The sequence below is a fragment of the Sciurus carolinensis genome, chromosome 14 (genome assembly GCF_902686445.1).
Source record: "Sciurus carolinensis chromosome 14, mSciCar1.2, whole genome shotgun sequence".
NCBI lineage: Eukaryota > Metazoa > Chordata > Mammalia > Rodentia > Sciuridae > Sciurus > Sciurus carolinensis.
In genome coordinates, this window is record NC_062226.1 from 493,967 (window position 1) to 517,605 (window position 23,639).

Genomic DNA, 23,639 nt, shown 5'->3' on the forward strand with positions numbered 1-23,639 from the left:
CCTGGGTGGCAGCCTCGGTCAGTCTGCACTTCCGACGTTTGCTTCCAGGAGGGAGAGCCCACGCTGCAGCATCCGCACCCTGGCCTGGCTTCCCCAGAACAACCCCAGGACAACTCATCTTCTTGGCTCCCTGGCCAAACTGCAGAGAGACCACTGCTCTGATGCTCCCCAGAACCCAGCAATTCGTGGGAGCCTGACACCAAGCCTGAGGCTCCACGCACCGCTGGGAGGCCACCTCACTCACCTGACAGGAGAAGCCTCAGCTGGCTGGCCAGGGTGTCCAGTCTTGACCCCCAGCCCAGGCCCAGTGGGGAAGTCTCTGTGCCTCTTTTTTGCACTGGCACCCCTGCACCCCTGGGGAGATGTCAGCCCCCTGCCAGGCCCCCTGAAATCTGTGAGGTGTGGAAACCCCAGATTGGCGTGTTAATAAAGGCAGATCTGATTGTGTGGATTTGTCTCTAGGTGCCGAAGTCCCTGTGGCAGAGAAAACTCCAAGATGGGCCTGATGCCCAGCAGGACAGGGGCGATGGGAGAGGGTGAGCCACGGTCACCTGAAACCCTAAGGGCGGCAGCTTCCAGGCCAGGCAGGCAGGACCGCTCAGGGTCTGAATGAGAGCGAGGGTCCCCCAAAAGGAAAGAGTCCCTCGGGCCCTTTAGGCCGCGTCCACTCGTGGAACACGAGGCGGCCAGGTCGGGCCCAGCGCGGAGAAGACCCGCGAGGCCCAGGGTAAACCCGCAGGGGCCAGGCTTGCAGGGGCCAGGCTTGCAGGGGCCCAAGCCCCGTCGGTCCCGTGACGCCTCGGGGCGGGGCCGGCCCGGTCCCGGTCCCGCCCCGCCTGACGTCACGGGGCGGAGCCTTCGCCCCCGGTCCGGACGCGCTCTCCCGGTCCGGACGCGCGGAGTGTTCGGCGCGGCCATGCGGGGCCCGGGTCCGAGTGCCACCGCGACCCTGAGCCCGACCCCAGGCCCGAGCGCGACCTCCGGCGCGGCGCGGCTCCCCAGGCGGAGGCGGCGGGCGCGGGGCGCGCTCTGAGGCCCGGGGGATGCGCCGCCGCCGCGACCATGGGCGCCGCCGCCTCCAGGAGGAGGGCGCTGAGGAGCGAGGCCATGTCCTCGGTGGCGGCCAAAGTGCGGTGAGTGAGCCGGCCGTGCTGGCACCGGGAGGGCCAGCCCCTCCCACGCGGCCTCGCGGGTAGTGCGGGCCGGTGCGCCCAGGTTCCGGGAGGGCCCCGGGCTCACGACCCCGCGCCCACTGGCTGACGCGGCTTGACCGCAGGCGGATGCGCGACCAGGGTCCCGTGGTGGTGGAGCGGGGCGCCCGCCCGCCTGGGGATGGAGGGCCTAGGTGGGGGCGGGAGCACGGTGTTTGCTTGGGAGGGTCTTGCGGACTGACGGAGTTGGGATGGGCTTGCGGGCACTGACCTTGCCCCCTCTGCCCACCCTGCAGAGCAGCCCGAGCATTTGGAGAGTACCTGTCCCAGAGTCACCCTGAGAACCGCAACGGTGCAGGTAGGGGCTAGTGAGGCAGTGCCAGCAGGGAGTCCCAGGTCCCCTGTCTAGGCCAAGCCCTACCCCACTGGGTGGAGTGTGCGGGCAGTCCAGTTGCCCTGCTGGGCTGGCTTCCTCACACCCCCTGCCCTCGCCGGCCCAGAGCCCCAGGAGGAGCTCTGATCACTAGTGCATCACCATGACACCCACCCAGCCTGGGCCGTTGGCATGGCAACAGGCCTCCTGGCACCCCCAGGGCTGGCACCACTGTCTCCTGGGGCCAGCTGGTGGGGGGGATGGGAGAAATTGGCACCAGGCAAACTACTGCAGGCGGGAGGGGGGAATGCTTGTTCCTACCCCCCAGGATCACGCACAGGTAGCAAGGCCTGTCACCCCACTCCACACACAAAAAAGCTTCAGACCTAGATAGGAGGAGTGGGAAGCTTGTAAACACCTTTTCTGAAGGCAGCAGGGACCTGGGTTCCAGCAGCCAGAGCCCCCCACATCAGGCCAAGTGCCCGCTGGATGTTCCTTGCCTTTGACGTGCCAGGAGACTACAGCAGGCTGCATACTCACCTGGTGCCTCTCCCCTAGATCACCTGCTGGCTGATGCCTACTCTGGCCACGACGGGTCCCCTGAGATGCAGCCAGCCCCCCAGAACAAGCGCCGCCTCTCCCTGGTCTCCAATGGCCGGTTTGAGGGCGGCCTCGCAGATGATGCTGGTGGCGGGAAGCCAGCTGTTGAGGGCCCCCAGCCCCGTGTGTACACCATCTCTGGGGAGCCGGCCCTGCTGCCTGGCCCCGAGGCCGAAGCCATCGAGCTGGCAGTGGTGAAGGGGCGGCGGCAGCGGCACCCTCACCACCATAGCCAGCCCTTGCGTGCCAGCCCTGGCAGCAGCCGCGAGGACCTCAGCAGGCCCTGCCAGAGCTGGGCAGGCAGCCGCCAGGGCTCCAAGGAGTGTCCTGGATGTGCCCAACCTGCCCCTGGGCCCTCCCCTCAAGCCTTTGGGCTAGACCAGCCACCTCTGCCTGAGGCTTCTGGCCGCCACAAGAAACTGGAGAGGATGTACAGCGTGGATCGAGTGTCTGGTGAGGGCCCCTCTTGGCACGGGCAGATGTAGTTGGCATGCTGGGGAAGCTCTGTGAGGCTGGGAACAAGTGGAGGCTGCTTGGGTCATGTCGTGCAAGCAGACTCAGAATGAAGCCCTCGGGCTCCTGCCACCACCTGCATGACCTGTGGGCTGTGGCCTGCCTCACGTCCTCAGCAAAGCTCGTTCAGGCCTAATGGTAGGCTATGCCCTCCCAGCGCCGGGTCAGTCAAGGAGTGCTTTCTGGAGTAGGGGACTCGGGAGGATATTGAAGATGCAGAGAATATTGAGGGATGAGCAGGCAGAAAGCATGACTTAATTGCAAGGTCAGGCTGTCTTCAGGAAGTCTTGGGGAACTGCCTGGTGCCCAGGACTGTCGACCTTTGTGGGGGCTGGGGAGCCCCAGAGGCTTGCTGCATGCAGAAGCTCTCTACCTCTGAGAGCAGCCTCTCTGGACGTGCCTGGGCTTCAAGGAAGGGCTCTAAGGGCTCCCATTCACCCTCCACGGGTGAGTCCAAGCAGGCTGACATCAGAGAAGGCCTAGGAGATGAAATGAGCCCTTTCCTCTGGGCAGCCCTGGAGACAGACTGAGCTTTCAGAGGAATGCTTCTCAGACCTGGGGCAGCCAAAAGGAGAGCAAGAGAAAGCCTCAAGCCACGGAGTTTCTGAGTGTGAACAGCTGGGCAGAGCCCAGTGTGGGGGTTATTCCCACCTGGAAGAGAGCTCGATGCCCCACTGCCTTGACTGCTGTGACGGGGCCCCCTGGCCAGCGTGGGGCCAGGCCGCAGGCCCTCTGATGCCAGCACAGCTCCTTCTCCCCCTTCCAGATGATGTCCCCATTCGTACCTGGTTCCCCAAGGAAAACCTTTTCAGCTTCCAGACAGCAACCACAACTATGCAAGCGTGAGTTGTATGTGCGGTGCAAAGGTCAGGGGCCAAGGCACCTCTCCCTGGTCCTCAGGAGATACTCACACTCTTTGCTAACTGCTGGGCTCAGCCAGGGGGCTGCTACTGAACAGCTGCACCATGCTGTGTGGGGTGCCAGCAAGCCAGGCTGAGGCTTCGAGTTCCAGGATGCAGGGTGGCTGTCCCCACCCCAGCTACATAGCTCGTGTCCCACCTCCACCTTCCCTGCCCATTCCTTCCCCCGCCCTCTCAGGACCCTTACCAACCCTGTGGTCTCTCCTCAGGGAACCTGACCCAGGGCCCCACTGCTCCTGTAGTCTCAGGTGTGGGTAGGGTGGTTCTCTTGGCCCCCACACACCCCCATGGCAGCCTCCTCTGTCTCCAGTGAGACACAGGTGATTGTCACCCAGAGACCTGCTCTTCTTTACCTGACTTACATCTGGGTGTCCCTTACTAGGAGGTCCCTTTGCCACAGTGGCCCCCATCCCACCATCACCCTCTGGCTATTGTCCAAAGCAGGGCACCCTCAGTCCTCTGCAAGACTGATCCCCAACCTAGCCTCACCGAGGCTCAATGCATGGTGGTGTAGGTCCAGTGGCCTCAGTTTCCACTGCCTTTTCAGGGCTGGCCTACAGCCCAACTGGTATCCTGCTGGTGGTTAGGTGCTTGTGAGGGACCCTCCCAGTTGGTGACAGGAAGGGAACTGACTTCAGGGGTCCTGAGGCTGAGGGAAACCAAGTCCAGGCTCACCGTGTCTTCTCTCTCATGCTGCCCCTTCCTGCTGTGGCTTCAGCATCTCGTAAGTACCCCCTGCAAGTTGCACCTAAGGGCACAGCTGCCGTCCTGGGGGGACCCTCCCACCCTCAAGTAGGTTTGTTGCAGGCCAGGGACTTGAGCCTTGACAGTGAGAGTGCTGAGCCCGTGGGCCCAGCTCCCAGTGGGCGCCAGGCCACAGCAGGGCTGCTGGGAGCTGGGCCTCGGATGCCCCTGCTGGGCCCTCTGCTTGCGCCTCTGTCCCCACGTCTGTGTCCCTCCTGCCTCTGGCCAAGGGCAGTGCTGACTCGCGGTGGTTTCCCAGGGTGTTCAGGGGCTACGCGGAGAGGAAGCGCCGGAAACGGGAGAATGATTCCGCGTCTGTAATCCAGAGGTAGGGCCTGCCAGCCACTCGCCACCAGGGTCTGTCTCTGGTCTACACTGGCCTGGCCTGGGCCCTCCCCGCCCTGGCAGACCTGATGGGGGAAGGGTGGTGGCGATCACTGGCCTGGCCCTGCTCTGGGGACGTGGCAGGCAGGAGGGGCCACATGGCCTGGGTTGTGTTTCAGCCGCTGGATCTACGCTTTGAGGGTACATTGACCGTTGGCCTGCATCCATCTGTCTGGCTCCAAAGCCAGAACCGTGGGTCCAGTGGCAAGGCCTACTCCCTGTTCCTACCAACCTGGAGGTGTTAGCTTGTCTGTCCATCTGAACACTGGCTCTTGGCAGGGCACAGTGTTTGGGGGAAGAGAGGACCTGCCTCCTCCGTGGTGGGGAGGGCACCTGCAGTCCCCAGACTGACTTGGAGATGGTGCAGACAGGATCACCTGGTTGCTGTGCAGGAGGCTAGGCCTCTCCACCCCCTGGGAAAGCCAGCCTAGTAGGGTTCAGGGTGGGCATGGGTCCAGGGAGAGAATGTTAAGAAGGATTGGCAGTGGAGGGGAAGCCTAGGAGCAGAACTGACACGAAAGAGGTGGCTTGCTGCAGGCGCAGGCATCCTTGTTCTGGGGCAGAGGGGAGCCCTGGGGAGGTCTCGGGAGGCCTCGTGGGATCTGTCTTTGCAAGAGCAGTCCATGTGAGAGGCCGGAGCCAGGGAAAGCTCCAGGCTGCAGGGAGGGCATTCAGTCCGGGCAGTAGGGGGCAAAAGCGGGGGCTCAGTGATCCCAGCTGGGTGGGCTGACCTCTGCCGACCGCACTTGTGGCCCTCAGCACCTGCTGCTTCCTTCCCACCCCCCAGGAATTTCCGCAAACATCTGCGCATGGTCGGCAGTCGGCGGGTGAAGGCCCAGAGTAAGATCCCGGGCTAGGGCAGTGGGCAGCATTGCGCTTGGCTGGCTGGGGCTTTGCGTGCAGCTGGCAGCCCCGGTAAAGACCCGACTCCCTGAACCCGGTCCAGGCTCTGCCCCTCCCAGGCACCACCCCCATCTCTGCCCTCAGGCTCCATCACTTCCCAGGCCTCCTCCTGTTTCCCTCTTCCAGGCCCCGCCCCAGTCGTCCTCTTCCAGGCTCCGCCCCTCCTAGGCCCTGCCCAGACTCCTCCCCAGTGTTCGCCCTGATTTTGTTCGGGGGTGGCTCACCAGTGGCGTTCTTGGACTCTTCCTACTCTGCCTGTAGTAGGAAATCCCGACCCCAGCGTTTCCCAGGTTCTGCCCCGCCCTGTGTTATGGATGCTCCTGCCCCCGGGCCGTCTGCCTTGTGTAATGTCAGACCCTACCCAGTGTCACCTTCCACCTCTCCCTACCTCCTCCTGGGCCTCCTAGCCTAGGGCCTGAGAATTCTCTGTCCCCACCCCCGCTGGCTAATGGGGGTTTTGCTCTCACTGCAGCGTTCGCTGAGCGGCGCGAGCGGAGCTTCAGCCGGTCCTGGAGCGACCCCACCCCCATGAAAGCCGACACTTCCCACGACTCCCGAGACAGTAGGTGTCCTGGCAGAGGCCAGCCCACCTCCCCCAGAGGCTCCCCTAGATCCCAGACCCCTGCCAGGTGTCCTGTGCCCGCAGCAACGCTAGGCTTCTGCGCTTTTGCTCTGAGCCTCAGTTTGCCCATCTGTGAGATAGGGTTGGCTAGCATCTCCAGTTGCTGAAGTGGAATTAGCTAGAGCTGACCCTGCAGGGCAGACCGCGTAGGTCTGAGCTCATTGCCACTCCAGGGGCTCAGGCCACAACTCACTTGACCTCAGCTCACACAGGCACGCTGGTTCCTGGGCCTCTCCCAGTTTCCCCTTGCCCCTGAGACTGCCTAGGTCACTGGTGCCACTAGCTCAGTCCTGCTGGGCTGGCAGTGATCTCACAAGGCCCGCCCTCCCACCCTGAAGACCCCTCCAGGACACGGCTTGCGGTCTCTCTGGGTGGCAGGGCCACTGTCCTGGTGACCCCTCCTGCCTCCCAGGCAGTGACCTGCAGAGCTCCCACTGCACACTGGATGAGGCCTGTGAGGACCTGGACTGGGAAACCGAGAAGGGCCTGGAGGCCGTGGCCTGCGACTCCGAGGGCTTCTTGCCACCCAAGGTCATGGTGAGGCACGCCCCCGAGCACCTCCATGCCACCTGGTGGAACTCAGCATGCCAGCCTCCGTGGGCTGCCTGGGGAACTGGTGGGGGGGTCCCCCTGGGCTGGGGGGCCTCAGGGGCTCCCACTGTCCCATAGCACTAGGATGGTCACTGAGCAGCTCCCCTGTGCCTCCAGCTCATCTCCTCCAAGGTGCCCAAAGCCGAGTACATCCCCACCATCATCCGCAGAGACGACCCCTCCATCATCCCCATCCTTTACGTAAGTGTCCCAGCCTTCCGCCCCACAGACACCCCCACCCAGTGCCCTCTCTGTTCTGGGCCATACCCAACCAACATGCCTTGGAGTGGGGCTGCCGGGGGCTCTGACATGTGGCCTGTCTCATCCCCAGGACCACGAGCATGCGACCTTCGAGGACATCCTGGGTATGCATCCTGCTGCCTTGCTCTCTGGTGGCTGGTGCGGGAGGGTGACCCTGGCCAGCCTGGGCAGTGCTCACACCTCCCTGTCCCCAGAGGAGATAGAGAAGAAGCTAAACATCTACCACAAGGGGGCCAGGATCTGGAAGATGCTGATTTTCTGCCAGGTAGGCCCAGCCCCTCCTTCCTGCTGGGAGGAGAAGCGGGTGTGTGGGGGGTGCCCAGGGTGCAGCCTGGAGCCTGTGTGTGCATGGGTGCCTTTGTGGGGCAGGCACCGGAGACTGCCAGGCCCGCCTCCCTCTGGCCCCCGAGGCCTGACTGCAGCCTCTTGCAGGGAGGCCCCGGACACCTCTATTTGCTCAAGAACAAGGTGGCCACCTTTGCCAAAGTGGAGAAGGAAGAGGACATGATCCAGTGAGAGGGCTAGGCGCCTGGGTGGGGGCTGGAGCAGTCCTGGGCCCTGGGAACCTGGTCCAGCACCCGTGACCACCATCCCTGCTGTCCCTGCCAGCTTCTGGAAGCGACTGAGTCGTCTGATGAGCAAAGTGAATCCGGAGCCGAATGTCGTGCACATCATGGGCTGCTACATTCTGGGGAACCCCAATGGGGAGAAGGTACGGGGCTAGACCAGGGGGCCGCGTCCTTTGCCTGTCTCTCACCACCTCCCTTCTCCCTCCACTCTCCTGGGGAACCCCTGTGCCTAGGTCAGCTCGGGGGGTCCTGAGAGGAGGCTGGCCCTGGCCCCCACCCCGGCCCCACACTCATGGATCTGCCCCTTCCTGCAGCTGTTCCAGAACCTCAGGACCCTCATGACTCCTTATAGGGTCACCTTCGAGTCGCCCCTGGAGCTGTCTGCCCAAGGTGAGTTGGCCCGGCAGGGCCAGTGAGGGCGTGGGGCCTGCCCCTGGGAGCAGGAGCCTACCAGGCCTGAGCCTCTGCCCCCACCCACTGAACCCCCCAGGGAAGCAGATGATCGAGACCTACTTTGACTTCCGGCTATACCGCCTGTGGAAGAGCCGCCAGCACTCCAAGCTGCTGGACTTTGAGGATGTCCTGTGAGGACACAGGCCTGCCCAGCACCACCAGGCCACTTCCTCTGGCCAGGAGACCCAGCGCTGGGCTACCCGGTGCACCCAGGACTGTGTGGCCCTGCTCTTGCCCAGAGTCACTTCAGGGACCCTCAGACTTTGCTCAGGTTCTTGTGGGGTCTGGTCCTCGCTGTATCGAGAGGCCACAGAGGCCGCAGTCCTAGGGGCCTGAGAGAAGCCTCGCCCCGCAGCTGGTGGACACCTGGTGGCCAGGCGCTGCCCTGCCATGCCTCGACTGGAGGCTGCAGCGCTGAAAAGCCCTTCCACAGGGTTTATAGAAATAAGTGCAATTTTCTACACCCCTGAAACAACCTGAAGGGAAGCATCATAACTAGTTAACTAGTTAAGCGCTATGCTACTAGTTACAGCGTAGACAACCTGGCCCAGTGTGTGCTCAGGACCCTCTGTCTCCCAGCCCCTCAGCCCTGCCGTATTTGATCACCAGCACCAGGATGGCCCATCTGTTTGAGGCCGGTGCTGTCAGGCTGTCCAGCCTGGCCCTGTCTGCACTGGCCAAGTCCTGTCAGCTTTCACCCCTCTCACTACCCCTGCTCACTCTGACCTCAGCCAGCACTGAGCCCTGCCAGGGCAGCCTGGGCAGCAGGAGGGAAGGGCCCAGCCTTCCCTCCTCTGGGAGGAGGCGTTGGACTGGTGCCCACCCCCACCCCCTGGAGCCTGCCCAGCTCTCGCTGCTGTTGAGTTCAGCATTTGCTGGCCGGTCGCAGCAGAGGCCTAGAGCTTGGCAGGGGCCTGGCTGGGTCTGGGCCCTGGGTGGTAAGAGCCTTGTCAGGCTCTGCACTGGGTACTTGAACCCAGCACCCGAGGCCTAGGAGCAGGGTAGCTGGTGGACTGTGGAGTCCCCTGACTCCCCCTCACAGCCTTGCCCAGGGCCCAGCAGCGTGAGCCCTCTTGTATATAGTCAGGGCTTGGGGGCAGGCCCCCCTTTTGCAGAGCCTAGGGTCTGAGGGCACCTGGCTGTGTCCCTGACCAAGGGAGGGGAGAGTTGGGTTCCAAATAATGTGCAATGTCCCTTGGAGTGACCATTAAAACTGACCCTCTGCTGCGGCTGCCATCCTCTCCGTGCATGCGCTGGCCAGGCTGCAGCTGCTTGGCTTGCTGCACGTGTTCCCTGGGCAAGTGGGGGTGAAGCCATTAGACCCCCTGGGGGGCACGCACATGGGGTGGGCTTTGGCACAGGGGGGAAGTGGAGACCTGTGGGGATGCTGGGAGACATGGTCCTGGCAAGGGCCGTGCAGGGTCAGAAGTGACCTCTGCCACCTCTGTCCCCACCTCTGGGCACCAAGTTGCCCATGCCCTCAGGCCACCTGTGCTTATGACCCACAGTGTGCCCACAGTAGGAAGCCAGGGAGTGACTGTGCGACCAGCTGGCCATGCCCCTGGTCTCAGTTGTTGCCAGTGTCCAGTCTGTAGCCAGATAAAACTCTGGGTGGCTCCCCATCCAGTGGCCAGGTCCAGAGCAGCCGGAGCCAGCTGGACCTGTGTTGGGCCACCAGGGGCTGGGAGGAGTGGGCAGCATGGGCAGAGTCTGCAGGCTTACATCAAGTTATTAGAGCAGAGCCCCTTCCTGAGGCCGTTGCCTCGGCAGTCGGGGCAGGGCCCAGGCCACCTTGAGTGTGTGGGCCTCCAGAGGTGTCGGTGAAGTGCCCTGTGCCCGTACGCCTTCACCTGTTAAGGTGCCCCTGCCACCTGAGAGGTGCATGGTGGAGTGCAGGTGAGCAGGCTGCAGGCACGCAGCGCACAAGAGCCCCTGCCTCCTGGGACCAGCTCCGTGCTACGCGGGCATCTGGGGTGACCCTCTGCAAAGCAGACAGCACTGGTGACATGGCCCACGTCGTGCTTACCAAGGTGCTGTGGGCGTCCTTTCGGTCCTGAGCTCCCCCGCAGCCGGTACCTGCCGTGCCTTTGGCAGACCCTGTGCAGGGCCTGGGCTGCCTTAGCAGGGCGGCCCCCCATCCTCCACGGGCCACTCAAGGTCCCATTTCCCACACCCCACACCCCTGCACCGAGGAGAAGTGGAACAGGAGGAGACACCAGAGGCCAGCAGGCCCTCAGGAACAAACCCAGCGTGAACCCAAGGAAAGTGCAGAGGGGAAAGTCGCCTTAGGAAGAGCCGTGGGGGCGGGGGGGGTGGTCCTCGCCCGTTGGTTTGGCAGATGTTTTGGAGGCATTTGCTGTGCTGGGGAATGAATGCCTCTGGAGGGACCTGGCAGTGCTGCAGGTGTTCACAGCCCATAGGCTCACCTGCCCTCCAGCAAGCAGCCTCCCAGGGCACCCTCTGAGGAACCACAGTCCTGCTGTACAGTGCCCAGCACATGGCCAGGTCTTCCAGATGGCATCCATAAGGTGTGTCACTCAGAAGAGAGCATGGTTGAGCCTGCCAGAGGCCTGGGAGCCACAGTCGGAAGCCATTAGGTCAGGGCAAAGCCAAAGAATTGTGTTTCAACTGCCTGCCTCCTTGGGACAGCAGGATAGAGGCCATCTTGCCTCCTCTGCAGTTCTACTCCATGTAAGCATCACTCCTGGGTGCGGACACCCTGGCCTGTGTGTCCAGGCTTACCTGTGTGAGTCCAGAGGAATCCTTGGCCTGAGGTTTACCCCAGCAGAACACGCACCCTGTGGGGGGCAAAACTGGGTGGCCTGGGGTCAGCTGGCTGGGGAGGAGCATCCACGGCATGCTGAGGCATGACCCCTGTCCTGTAAATGAAGAGCCTGTGGATGTGACGGTAGATGGTGGAGGAGCCACAGCAGCTTACCAGCTGCAGGGTGTTGCTTGCAGGCAGAGGGAGAAGACGTGACACCTTCCGTATGTGGCAGCAGGACCCAGGTGGTCCTGTCCCATCCTGGTAGCTATAGGCAGGTGAGTGGGCTTCTCTCCTACCTCTCTGTGCCTTCTGCCACCTCTGCTTCCTGACTTGAGGGCTGAGAAGGGACCAAGCAACTGGAAAGTGCCAGAGGACTACCTCCAAAGCTGTATGAGTGCTGCTCCTCACCCAGGCTTTTGTGTGGCTAACTTGGCCTGCACAGTTGGTCTGGGCCATTCCCAGATCCATCCTGTGGTGTACATGTGTGTCCAGAGCAGACTGTGCCCCAAAGGCAGGGAAGGAAACTGATCCTGAGCCCATAGCCCACTGAGGCTGAAAAACTGAGATACCAGTGCTCTCCACAGAGTAGAGTACCCCATCTCCTACGTAATATTCAGAATACTACTACAAACCAGAGTCGCTTGGCACTTAAAGAACCAGGAAAATCTTGACTGATGGGAGAAGCCAACTGCAGATCCCAAGGATGAGAAGACAGGCTTGGAAACATACAGCACTACTCTGAAGCAGTATTGTGAAATGACCAAATAAAGCCAGCTGTTCAAAGCTGAGGTAGAAGGATGGCAAGTTCAAGGTCAGCCTCAGCAACTCAGTGAGACCCTCAGCAATTTATCAAGATCCTGTTTTTAAAAAAAAAGAAAAAAAAGCCAGGTTGTGGTGGCACATGCCTGTAATCCCAGGAAATTGGGAGGCTGGGGCAGGAGGATTGCAAGTTCAAGGTCAACCTCAGTGACTTAGCCCTAAGTGAGACCTTGTCTCAAAGAAAAAGACTGGGGATGTAGCTCAATGATAAAGGGCCCCAGAAGGTTCAATCCCCAGTACAAATAAGTAAGTAAAGACTGGGGAATGTGTGTAACGCAGTGGTACACCCCCCTGGGTTCAATCCCCAGTACCAAAAATAAATATAAAAATAAAATCCTTCCACCGGGTACAGTGGTGCACACCTATACTCCCAGCTATTCAAAGACTGAGGCAGGAGGATGGCACATCCCAGGCCAGCCTCAGCAACTTAGCAAGACCCTGGCTCAAAACAGAAAGGGCTGGACTGTGGCTCAGCGGCAGAGGCTTGCCTAGCACGTGTGAGGCCCTGGGTTCCGTCCCCAGCACCAAACAATAAAAATAAAGCAGCCCTCTGTGGAAAGCACAGATGCACACAGGTGCACACCTTGGGGGAGGCAGAGGGGCCTGGGCCGCCTCTCCACAACGCTCACCGGTGGGCTGGCAGGCACAGAGGCAGACGCCAGCCTTGCCACCTTTTCAACCACTGGGCCCGTGTTAACCTTGGCAACTTCTAAAAAGAAGACCATTTAAGGCTGGGGGTGCGCCTAGCGTGCTTGGAGAGTTGAAGCTCTGGATTCATCCCCAGCACCACGAAAGGTGGGAAACAACAAAAACTCAAACGTGCCATCGGAAAGTACCAGCAAAAACTTCAGGAATTTAACTCGGGGTGCTTCAACACTGGGCCACATCCCCAGCCTTTTTTACATTTTATTTGGAGACAGGGTCTCGGTGGGTTGCTTGGAACCTTGCTGAATTGTTTAGGCTGGCTTTGAGCTCATGATCTTCTGCCTCACCCTCCCCAGCTGCTGGGATTACAGGCATGTGCCACTATACCTGTCCTGAATTTTCTTAATGTCTTTTGGGTATTAAAATCATGATTTCCCATTATCACCATGAAATTGAATAATAATATCTCAATTCAATTACTCTCTGGCAATTGAAATAGTTAAGTAGGTTTTGAGTTGCAGCAAAGGTAGCAGAATATACTCAATTCAGAAGAGTGTGTTGCATTACATTTAAAAATAAAGGTTTGCTGGGCATGGTGGTACATGCCTTTAGTCCCAGTGGCTTGGGAGGCTGGGGCGGGGGGATCTTGAGTTCAAGGCCAGCCTCTGAAATTTGGGGAGGTCCCAGGTGGCTCGGTGAGGACCCCTCTCAAAATAAAAAATTAGAAGGGGTAGGGGTGTGGCTCAGTGGTTACTGCCCCTGAGTTCAATTTTCAGTACCAAAATAAAGATTTAGAGGGTGGGATATTAGCAAGATGATGGAATAGGAAGTCCTAGCTCCTGTTCTCTCATGGAGACACTGACTTCACAACAACAAAACAGTTCAAATTGCCTCGTGAAAATTCCACAAATCAGCCAAAAGTAAAAAAAAAAAAAAAAAATTAAGAATTAAAACGTACAACAGCCAAAACAGAAAAAAGCAAACTCCCCAAAACAAAAACCTCACTGGACAGTCTCAACAGCAGATGGAGAGGGAGGAACTGGAGACAGACCTGTTCTGCAGTCCTGAAACTTTCTGAATCCTCTCCATTGGGTTTTAGGAAGAAAGCTTAGTGTTGGGGAAGAAGTTATGAGTCAGCAACCATCGGCAAAACGTGGTGCGTATATCATTAAGCTCATGGTAGCACAGAGCACCCCTGACTTTTGAACACAGATTCCCCAGAACAGCAAGATATCCAATTCAAAAGACACTGAAGCAGGGCTGGGGAGATAGCTCAATCGGTAGAGTGCTTGCCTTGCAAGCACAAGGCCCTGGGTTCGATCCCCAGCACCCCAAAAAAAAAAAAAAAAAAAAGACACTGAAGCATTACTACAATCCCATCAGTCGTGACTGTCTGACGCATCCTGGATGAATACGTCTCCCAGGGTTGCTGGCCTCCATTTGACCTGGCTAGGCCTGAAGACAGGTGGCCTCAGCAAACACAGCCGCGCCCTTCTAGGTACCTGGCATGACTGAGAAGAGAAGGCATGTCTTGTTGAGAGTTCTCCAGGTATTAGTGAGCATCGAGTTTTCCTCTCTTCATACTGGTTTGTCCGTTTCTTTGCTCTTGGCCACTATTGTTCTCTCCATGAACAGCAAACCTTTCCTCCTTGGGGAGAGGCGGTAGGTTTGGCACTGTGCTGGTCTGCTGGCCTAGCAGATGCCCCTTCTTCCATTCCCCACTTGGACAGGTGGGGAGCACAGGTACATGTCCATGACTGTCTGCTGCCAGGATTTCCAGTCCTGCCATGCGCTGGTGCCAGAGGGAGCAGGCACACACCCGGGGGTCCAGAGGGACCTGGTGGAAGTGTGTCTGACGCTTCTCTGCTTCCTGCACTTGCAGTTCCAAGATCTGGTCCCAAGATCACTGCATCAGCAGGGGAGGAAGGGGAGGAAGGGCACAGTCCCGGCGTGCTGCCTCTCCCCAGACCCAGCAGAACAGGAGAGCTGGTGGGAGGGCAAGCACTCCGCTTGAGGAGTGAAGGAGACGTTCCTCCTGGCCCTCGCAGCACAGCCGTCTGCAAGAATTGCTGTCTGCCTGCAGGAGAGACCGAAGCTGCAGAGAGCTGGGAGGCAGGCTCCCCGGGGAGAAGGCCCTGCACACAGCCGGCCAGTGTGACGGAGGCCGGCCAGAGTGTGACGGAGGCCGACAGCCCTGGGGACAGGAAGAGCCTCATCTCTGGGCTTTGCTTGTCCATGGAAAATGCAGGTGCTCGGAGTGCTACAGAGAAGCCCTGCAGGAGATACCGCTCAGATCGGATGGTTGAGTGTCGTTTGGACACACAGGCGTTGCCTGTGTGTGACAGAGCTCGGGAAAGCAGGAGCACACCTGGGCCGTCTCAGGTGGGAGCACCTGGGAGGCCTCAGGCTCTCAGAGGGAACTCTGTGTGGTGAATGTGAGGAGCTACGAGCTGCCCCCGGGCCCTGGGGCGCAGGCTGCTCCGCGGTCTGCTCCTGCACTGTTAGTGCACACACCCTCATCAGTCTCCAGCGGTGCTTTCCCTGGGCTTTATTTATTCTAAAGGAAACACACTATTCAGCTAGCAGCGTACCTGGGCACCAGTCACCTGGGTTCACAAAGCTCGATGCCTGCTCTTTTAAAGGATTCGGGCTTGGAGGAAGACAGGCCTGGGAGTGAAGGTAAGGGTGCGCATGGGCCTCTGGAGTCCCCAGGTCCTCTGCCCTGCTCTCTGCTGTCCCGTGTCTTCCCTCCCAGTCAGTGCCTCTGCCTCCTCCCCTTTCCGACAACCCGTCTTTCCACTGCCAGTACCACTTCTCCCCAGTGAGACTCCGGGATGACTTCCCTGCTCATAGCTGGGCATCATGGGCTGTGCCGCGTGCTCCTTGTCCTTGAGCCACTCCAGGGGAAGTGTATCCAAACGACACTCAACCATCCGATCTGAGCGGTATCTCCTGCAGGGCTTCTCTGTAGCACTCCGAGCACCTGCATTTTCCATGGACAAGCAAAGCCCAGAGATGAGGCTCTTCCTGTCCCCAGGGCTGTCGGCCTCCGTCACACTCTGGCCGGCCTCCGTCACACTGGCCGGCTGTGTGCAGGGCCTTCTCCCCGGGGAGCCTGCCTCCCAGCTCTCTGCCCCTTCGGTCTCTCCCGCAGGCAGACAGCAATTCTTGCAGACGGCTGTGCTGCGAGGGCCAGGAGGAACGTGTCTAGACCCAAGCAGTCTCTGCAGTCCCCACGCCCACCCATCCCGTGACCCATGCAGTCTGAGCACGTGGGGACACCAGGCACCTCCAAGCCTGAAAGGGAGCTTCTCAGAGGTGTGGGTGGGCTCTGATCGGTGGCCTCTCCCTGCCTCAGAGATGGGCCCCACGCCATCCCTTCCCTAGGCCAGGTTCCAGTGCCCTTCTGCCCAACCTGTGTTCAGGTCCAGGAGTCTGAAAAACTCACCTGGGCGTTTACCCCATGCCCTCCACGCTGTTTAAACCTTCAGTCAGAGCCTCCTCTCGCCGAGTAGGGTGTCACCTGTCATCTCAGAACCGCCATCCACGAACCCAGCGGCTCTCGGTGGGCCAGTCAAGGGCCGTTTTATGGGGCACTGTACATGCGGGTAGAACGCACAGCTTCTCACAAAGCCTGCAGTCAGTCCCAGGTGAAAGAGGCCCCTGCTCCTGGGCCCTGGCAGCGGGATCCTGTGTAGACATGCCCTTCATCCTGGAGGTCTGCTGGGTAGCGCTACCCCATAAGCCTGTTTCCCGGCTGCCCCCGAGCTTCGGCGGTACCTAGTCTGTGACATCAGCCCTCCTTCACTGAGGCGGCTCAGTGCCCCTCAGCAGGTGACCGATGACTTCGTGGGGTTCCCCAGTCCAGCCTCCTCGGCATCCTTGCCGGGCCCCAGTGCCCAGCCCACCACTGCAGCTCCTGCTCTGCCGTCTCCCCACCTCCGGGTGCTCATAGCACGTCCATGAGCACGGCTGGAAGCATGGGCGCCCTTGCCTTCCGCTTTCCACTTCAGTGAGATTGGATACCCACCAGGACACAGCCAGTAAGACACAGCGCTCCACGGGCAGCGTGTCCAGAGACACCAGCTGTGCTGTGAACTCTGTCCTGAATCCTCTCCAGTCCTCGCCCTCCCGACAGGGCCTGGCCAGGACTCCGCTCCATCAGTGTCCACTTTATGAACCTGATTTCTGTGTGTGTGGTGCTGGAGGTGGAGCCCAGGGCCTCGGGCATGCCAAGCAAGCACTCTACTGCTGAGCTACATCCCTAGCCCTTTTCATTTTATTTTCGGACAGGGCCTTGCTAAGCTGGAACTCGTGAGTTGCTGGGGTTACAGTTTCCCACCAGCTGACACCCCGAGTTTCCTTTAGTCACCTAATTTCTCAGCAAGCGTTAACGTCATTGTCTTCCTCCAAGGAGGCCTAGCATTGTCCCGCCTTTCTCATTCTCTTGCTACTGACCTAAAGTTCTGTTAGCGTCTGCAGAACCAGGAGAGCTGACCAAGGCACAGGTTCAATATGGCTTCTGGAACAGTCCTTGGAATGTGCAGCACTAAGTCAGATGGGCCCAAGCAAAGGGTCTCTGTGACCCGGGTCCTGGTCATTGTGAAGCCAGACCCACATGGTTGCACACCACTGACCAAACTCTGAGAACAAGAAGTCTGGAATGAAGTGCGTATTGAGCTACTACCGCCGCTGGTCAGAGAAGGGCCCTCGCTGGCCAAATGGTTCCACAACTTCCCCGGGGGACTGAGGGGAAGCATGTGGCCTGCAGAACCTGGGCCAAGAGTGTTCTGATGAAAACTTGGGAAGGAAGGTGTGCAGGGTGTGCCTGCCACCTGCACTGGCTGCAGATGAGGGGTGACAGAGGGCAGGGTCTGGGGACCAGAGGGCCGTCGTGCAGTGTGGCTCTGCCTCTGTGGCCAGGTTTCCAGATGCTTAGCACACTCGGGGGATCTCCCCCTGTAATATCAAAGCTGCTCTCCCCGCCCTTTCCGTTGCAGCCATTTCCCTGCCTCCCAACCGCTGTCAGTCTGTGGACATCCTAGCTAGCTATTGGTTCATCAGTCAGCTTGCAAGTATCCTTCTCTGTTACTGGTCCCCTGTTAGCCCAGCGGAATTCAACTGCTTCTCGGTAGCTACCCCGCCATCTTTTCTCTTGCTTTTCTCTCCCCCTGACTCACTCACTTTCTCCTCCTCGCTTTTCCACTCTCTAGCGCGCGCCCTTTCTCTTTCCCTTTCTTTTCCTCTCATTTTCTCTCTCACCCTTCAGGGAGACACTCTGTTTGCTTAATAAACTCCCTTATGTGATTTCCTGTGTCCTGCGTGGTTTTCGTGGGATTTCCTTACATTGGTGCCGTGTCTTGGGATGGGTCCTTCCACTGTCTCTTAAGCGAGTGGAACCCCATCTGAGCCCCAGTGCCCCTGGACACGGCCCCACCTTCCATTCGCCCGGACGCTCAGCTCAGCTTTTTGCATGCAACACCGGACTTCAGGTTGGTGAGTTCCCTTAGATAGGTCCCTGCTCTAGACCACTTAAACACACCTCTGCTGACCTGAGAAGTGACCGTCGAGTGTCCGGCGCTCTCGAGGCGGCTGAGGGGTCAGGGTACCCCCAGCCACAACTTTTATAGTTACAGCTGGCCCCTATAGTCAGTCTTACCTGCCGGGTGGATTCCTGATTTTATGGTGGGGATTCTCTCTCAGGGTTGAGGCTCATCTCGCGCACTCATACTCGAAAACCCTGATATCAGGTCCTCAACTCTTCTCGGCTTTTGCCTGGTACACATTGATGTTTGTGTGACGACACCATCTATGTGCTGCCTTCTCGTCTCCAGTCGACTACTCTGGCCTCGGGACGCCCTGGCCACAGACGCGGCTGTATCAGTCTCCACCATGGGACCCGGGTCCTCCATTCCAGCAGATTCAACCCTTCGCCTGACTCCTGGCTTATATTTGGCCACAGTACCCTTTAAATAATCAATCCAAAATGACCGCGTATGCCCTGGCTACAGACTCGGCTGTATCAGTCCCCACCATGGGATCTGGGTCCTCCAATCTGGCAGATTCACCCCTGGGAACCCTTCGCCTGACCCCCAGCTTAAAGCCATCAAAATTCCTTTGTGTAATGGCACACAGCTTCCGTGAGCGAGCGGGCAGATGGAAAGGGATTCCTTATCCTCTAGTCTCTTCTTTCTTGCATGTCTATGTTCTTCCTGCAAACTCAAAAGCCTCCTTCTTCTCCCCCTCTTAATCCCTCCTCCTCCTCCAACTTCGGCTCAGCTGTTTTTGCTTCCATTCCCCTGCCCAGTCCACCTAGTCCTCCTGCCACGAGATCCTGCATACGTTGGGGTGGAGGGAGTAACCAGCCCAACCATCAGTGGCATGTCCCAGTAAGGAGTATGATATAAGTAACCCCATTCCCCCCAAGTAATGGGAGATAATGTTTCACAATTTTCTGCGTCCAAACCTGAATTGACCAGTCTCAAACCCAAAAAAAGGAAAAAAGTGTCCATTTTAAATTTCTCCTGGGCTGCAACATAGATCACTTTATCTCTCCTCATCTTTTCTCTCTGCCCTTCTCTTTCTCATTTTCTCATGCTATAATTAATGGCCATTATCATTTTTCTTCTAGGACTTTTGTTTTTCTTAAATGCTGGATTTTTGAGCTCACAATTTTGATCCTACATACCTAGGTTAATGATTTTTGATCAGTTCTTTTTATCCAACTCTAGAGCTATTTTTGAACATTGTTACATTGCAATGGAGATTCACCTATAAAGTTACAAGACCTTTGATTTTGTGTTATTTGTATGTTGTGCTGTCTGATGTCATATTTTGTCTGTATCAAAACTGAGCACTCCTAAAATTAAAATTTAAAAATGGATCCAGATACTTTTAATTTACATGATTTAAAAAGGTTCAATTTAAATTGGGTAAACCAGGGCTGGGGAGATAGCTCAGCTGGTAGAGTGCTTGCCTTGCAAGCACAAGGCCCTGAGTTCGATCCCCAGTACCACAAAAAAAAAAAAAATAAATAAATAAAATAAATAAATAAATAAATTGGGTAAACCAATAGAAGTAAAATGTCTTTGAAAATAACTCACAAGTCTCTAGGTGGTCAAACTAATAAAATGTTGATGTTAATAAACTGTCTAATATCAATTGTTTCTAGGACTTTTCTTCAACAAGAAAGAGATGGCAAATACTGTTGGTACACTTGTCCGATATCTTGTTTTTTTTTTTAAAGACTTAAAGCTACAAAAGAGAGATTCTTAGGCAAATGTGCCTGATAACTATCAAGAGAAACTGCCGACCCCTCGATTAACCCGATTTCTAAAAAAGGAACTCCAAACTGCTTGCCCCATGCTGCCCCCTTCCAGTTCGAAGAAGCCAGAACGGTCATTGCCCCCCTTTCCCTACAGCAGTAAAGGAGTTCCTAAAATTAGAGGGGTGAATGAAGCCAGAATTGGGGACACGCAGTTAGTGTACAAATGGGATCAGTCAAATTGAGGAAATGAAGTCCATAAAAACCATCTGCCTTTGGAAATCTGGAAGGAGAATGGACTTTTTATATCTCACCTGCAAAACCAGCCCCAGTCACTTAGGCAGGAAGGAGAGAGAAGGCTTCAGAAAGAACTGGAGAACAAAAGATTTTCTTAAAAAACAAATGGGGGAATGTAATGTACAAAGCTGCTCTCCCTGCCCTTTCTGTTGCCTCCCAACTACTGTCAGTCTGTGGACATCCTAGCTAGCTATTGGTTCATCAGTCAGCTTGCAAGTATCCTTCTCTGTTACTGGTCCCCTGTTAGCCCAGCGGAATTCAACTGCTTTAGGGTAGCTACCCCACCATCTTTTCTCTTGCTTTTCTCTCCCCCTGACTCACTCACTTTCTCCTCCTCGCTTTTCCACTCTCTAGCATGCGCCCTTTCTCTTTCCCTTTCTTTTCCTCTCATCTTCTCTCTTACCCTTCAGGGAGACACTCTGTTTGCTTAATAAACCCTCTTATGTGATTTCCTGTGTCCTGCATGGTTTTCGTGGGATTCCTTACACCCCCATCAGCAATTTCTGACCCAAAACTAGGTTTGTGGATTCCAATCAAATCGGGCACTGACTGAAGAGTGAAGGTTCTATTCTTTTATTTATTTATTTACTTTTGTGGTGCTGGGGATGGAACCCAGGGCCTTGTGCACGAAAGGCAGGCACTCTACCAACTGAGCTATCTCCCCAGCCCGAGGGTTTTATTCTTGGCCAGAGAATGAGGAGCAGCTGGGAGAAGCAACTGGTGAGTTAGCATCCCACCAGGACAGCAGGAGAGGGTCCGCCTGCGGGGCAGGGGGAAGAGGGCTCTGGTGAGCGAGCAGGAGGCGGGGGTCCCTGGGAAGGCAGGACCACCTGCCTTTGATTCCCAGGTGAGCTGGCTGCAGCCTGGGCTGGAGGTGGGCCAGGCACAGGTGGTGCTGGCTGGTGGGGTTTCCCTGGGGCCCTACTGCCACAGGGTGCTCACAGGTCTGGGGCGGACTGTGGCCCGGGTGCCACTGTCCCCAAGCCCAGCTAGGTTGGTGGCTGGTCTGAGCAGAGCCCTGGTTAGCACAAAGGTTTGTTTCTCAGGGTTTGAGAGGGTTTCTGTGGTGACACCCTTGCCCTCTGGCCTTTGTAATTAAACTAGGAAACGTGGGACTTTTCCTGATCCATGTGGAGCGATCTGCTGGGCAGTGCTCTTGGCACCTTAGGTGGCAAGCAGGCCTGGTGGTGGCTCCTGTTCGTCACCCTCACCCCTGCCCTGGGAGCAGCCTCCTGCGGTGCAGAGTGCTGAGCCATCAGGCTCTTCTGGGCCCATGGACCCCAAGATGCCACCGCGTCCCACTCTGCATCCACTCCGCCAAGGCCCCAGTAGGTGGCGGCCCTGCCCCTCCGCTCACATCTTGCCCTCCCCTCCCCTGGCCTTCTGTGGCCAGTCCCTTGCAGGCAGCTTCTGTCCTCCTGGTGCAGCTTCCCCTCTGTGGCCTCAAGGCTGGTGGCTGGGCTCACACTACCATCTGGGCTGGATCCAGCCCCAGGACCCACCCAGAACTCATCTGTTTTGTCTTAGTGTTTACAGACAGTAGACACCACAGGACAACGTTTCCCTTTTCCTTACCAGCATCCACTTCCCTGTGCTCAGCAGACCGGCCTCCAGGCTCCCGGGAGCCGACTGCAGCCTAGACTGCATCCCCTGAGGCTCCGAGTCACAGTTCCGCCCCTGGTCTTCCATCCTTCCTCTTCCCATGCCACACGTTCCTGTGAGCCAGGCGCTCCACAGATCCCACTTCCCTGACACCAAATCTGAAGATACAGAAGAAAAATCGGCACAGATTCGGGTTCTCGTGCTGGGGGCTCGCAACACAAGCTGACCCCTGTGACCCCCAGAGGTGGGGCTTCTCCCCACCAGCAAGCGATGGGACTCTGCAACCTACCCCGTCAGGTACCTCTGCTCCAACTCAGCTTTGCAAGTTGAGGACTGTGTCACCAAAACCAGCCCAGGTGCCAGAGCAAGCCCAGGTTACCTGGACTGTGCTCTGGCCACCCGGCTATGACTCTGGTCCTTACAGCCTCTGACTGGGCTCGGTTAATTTTCTGGAGTGGTTCAAAGAACTCAGGGCAGCACTTGCATTTTCTGGTTTATCACAAAGGCTACAGATGGAGAGCTGCGGTGTGGGTGTGGGGCTGGGGCCGCCCCTGCGTGTGCTCGACCACCCAGGAGCTTGCTTTCTTTATTCTTTTCTTTTTTTTAACCAGGGGTTGAACCCAGGGGCACTTGACCACTGAGCCACATCCCCAGCCTTTTTGTGTTTCATTTTGAGAGAGAGTCTAAGTTGCTTAGGGCCTCGCTAAGCTGCTGAGGCTGGCTTTGAACTCTTCCATCCTACTGCCTCAGCCTCCCCAGCCACTGGGCTGCTGGGATTACAGGCATGTGCCACCATGCCCAACTCACTTCTGGAAGCTTTCTGAAGCCGGGCTTCTTGGGTTTTCCTAGAGACTTGGTTGAACATGTGTGATTGAAGCACGAGCAACTGTGGTTAGACACCAAGCGTGTGACCTGCTGCTGTGGACTGCGGAACCCAGAGGCCTTGGTGCAGCCCCCTTCCTCCTGGCATGGGCAGGACCTGTCCAGAGTGAGGGTCATGAGAGTCAGTGCTGGGCGCCGCAGGTGCTTTGTGGCCAGCTCCTACACAGAGGGCCAGGCAGTGCAGGGTCTCAGGGCGTGCCGTGGGGGCGCCTGAGCCTGGCCTTGCTCCACCCTGGGCACGGGCAGGTGCCTGCAATCCTCTGGCACCAATTCTTGTCAGCAGGTGGGTACAAAGCCTCGGACCTGTGCATCCACGTCACGTGCACATTGCAGACTGATCCTGACTCACAGCACCACAGTCATGTCCAGTGAAGGGCCTGCCGCTCCCCTGTGCCCGTGAGGCAGGACCAGCACTTCTCACAGTAGGCAGCACTTCAGCACAGGCTTGGGGCACTGTGAAAACGCGGTCACCAAGAAGAAGCACTGCACGGAACAGGCCCTGCACAGGCCCGAGGGGAGCCGTCTGCATCCACGCAGATGGGGAAGGCAGCATTGGGGACGTGCGCGCTGGCCACTCGGGCGTCTCTGTTCTGCTCTGGACAAGTCCCTGGGTGACCAGGAGGCACTGAATTTGGGCTAGAAGGCCTCCTTGGTCTGGGGTCAGGTGAGATTGACCCCAAATGCTGAATCCACACACCACAAGGACCGAGCAGAGGCAGCATGATTCAGACCCAGCCACGTGTGTGCAAACAGGCCGAAGCTAGGCCGCTCCAGCACCCAGGCACCATGGGCTGAGGGTCCAGAGAAAACCACGGTGAGACAGCCACTGCTTCGGCCGACCAACGAAAAGTGTGTTACAAACAGCCCCACACCCGAGGGGCCCTCAGCACCAGGAGCAGAACCTCACCCACAGGCCAGTGCCTCACCCAGTGGGGGCCGGGAGGCGCTGCCCTTGATACCGCCGTTTACCGGTGACGAGTTCTGCTTCCTCTAATGTTGAAGATTGAACACTAGAGAAGCAGCCAAGGCAAGCATATTAAGCAGGTAATAATACAGACTTCTCCCGGCAGGAAGAAGGGGGCCATGGCTGATGTTCTAAAGTCCCAAGAAGTGAGCACACCCTCCATCTTTTATAGGTTAAGATCTCTTTTGTTCTCCAGTTCTCTCCCCCTTATCTCTCCTTCCTGCCTAGTGACTAGGCCTGGTTTTGCATTAAGTGAGAAACCATGGGCAGGGGAAGGGCCAGGGTGATTCAGGCAGATAAGGGCCCAGGGGGCAT

The 23,639-nt window shown here is 58.0% G+C and overlaps 2 protein-coding genes across 10 annotated transcripts in view; both read left to right on the forward strand.

Annotated features, from left to right (window-relative positions):
• Positions 1–697, forward strand: part of Pnpla7 (patatin like phospholipase domain containing 7) — a 72,253-nt gene extending 71,556 nt beyond the window's left edge. For both annotated transcript variants that reach the window (XM_047524322.1, XM_047524323.1), the window contains one exon: positions 49–697. In XM_047524322.1, the coding sequence (XP_047380278.1) occupies positions 49–162 (114 nt within the window). In that variant the 3' untranslated portion in view covers positions 163–697. The remainder of the gene's footprint in view (positions 1–48) is intronic.
• A 174-nt stretch (positions 698–871) lies between these two features.
• On the forward strand, positions 872–9,315 carry Nsmf (NMDA receptor synaptonuclear signaling and neuronal migration factor). Of its 8 annotated transcripts, XM_047524330.1 has the most exons (16): positions 873–1,133; positions 1,448–1,509; positions 2,083–2,577; positions 3,404–3,479; positions 4,276–4,281; positions 4,561–4,629; positions 5,473–5,525; positions 6,061–6,150; positions 6,623–6,747; positions 6,919–7,002; positions 7,133–7,166; positions 7,257–7,327; positions 7,495–7,574; positions 7,672–7,774; positions 7,946–8,021; positions 8,122–9,315. In XM_047524330.1, exons 1-16 carry the CDS (start codon positions 1,063–1,065, stop codon positions 8,217–8,219), a joined length of 1,593 nt encoding a protein of 530 aa, XP_047380286.1. In that variant the 5' UTR covers positions 873–1,062; the 3' UTR covers positions 8,220–9,315. The 8 variants fall into 8 exon arrangements, with proteins under 8 accessions (XP_047380291.1, XP_047380286.1, XP_047380288.1 ...); XM_047524335.1 differs by lacking the exon at positions 6,061–6,150 and having other exon boundaries at positions 872–1,133; XM_047524332.1 differs by lacking the exon at positions 4,561–4,629.
• The last annotated feature ends 14,324 nt before the right edge of the window (positions 9,316–23,639 follow it).

What these genes read in the sequence shown, in the direction of transcription:
- Nsmf (XM_047524330.1), top strand. Translation starts at nt 1,063, where the DNA reads ATGGGCGCCGCCGCCTCCAGGAGGAGGGCGCTGAGGAGCGAGGCCATG. An exon ending in GACCTTCGAGGACATCCTGG is followed by an intron (nt 7,167 to 7,256) that starts GTATGCATCCTG and finishes CCCTGTCCCCAG; the next exon opens with AGGAGATAGAGAAGAAGCTA. An exon ending in GGAACCCCAATGGGGAGAAG is followed by an intron (nt 7,775 to 7,945) that starts GTACGGGGCTAG and finishes CCCTTCCTGCAG; the next exon opens with CTGTTCCAGAACCTCAGGAC.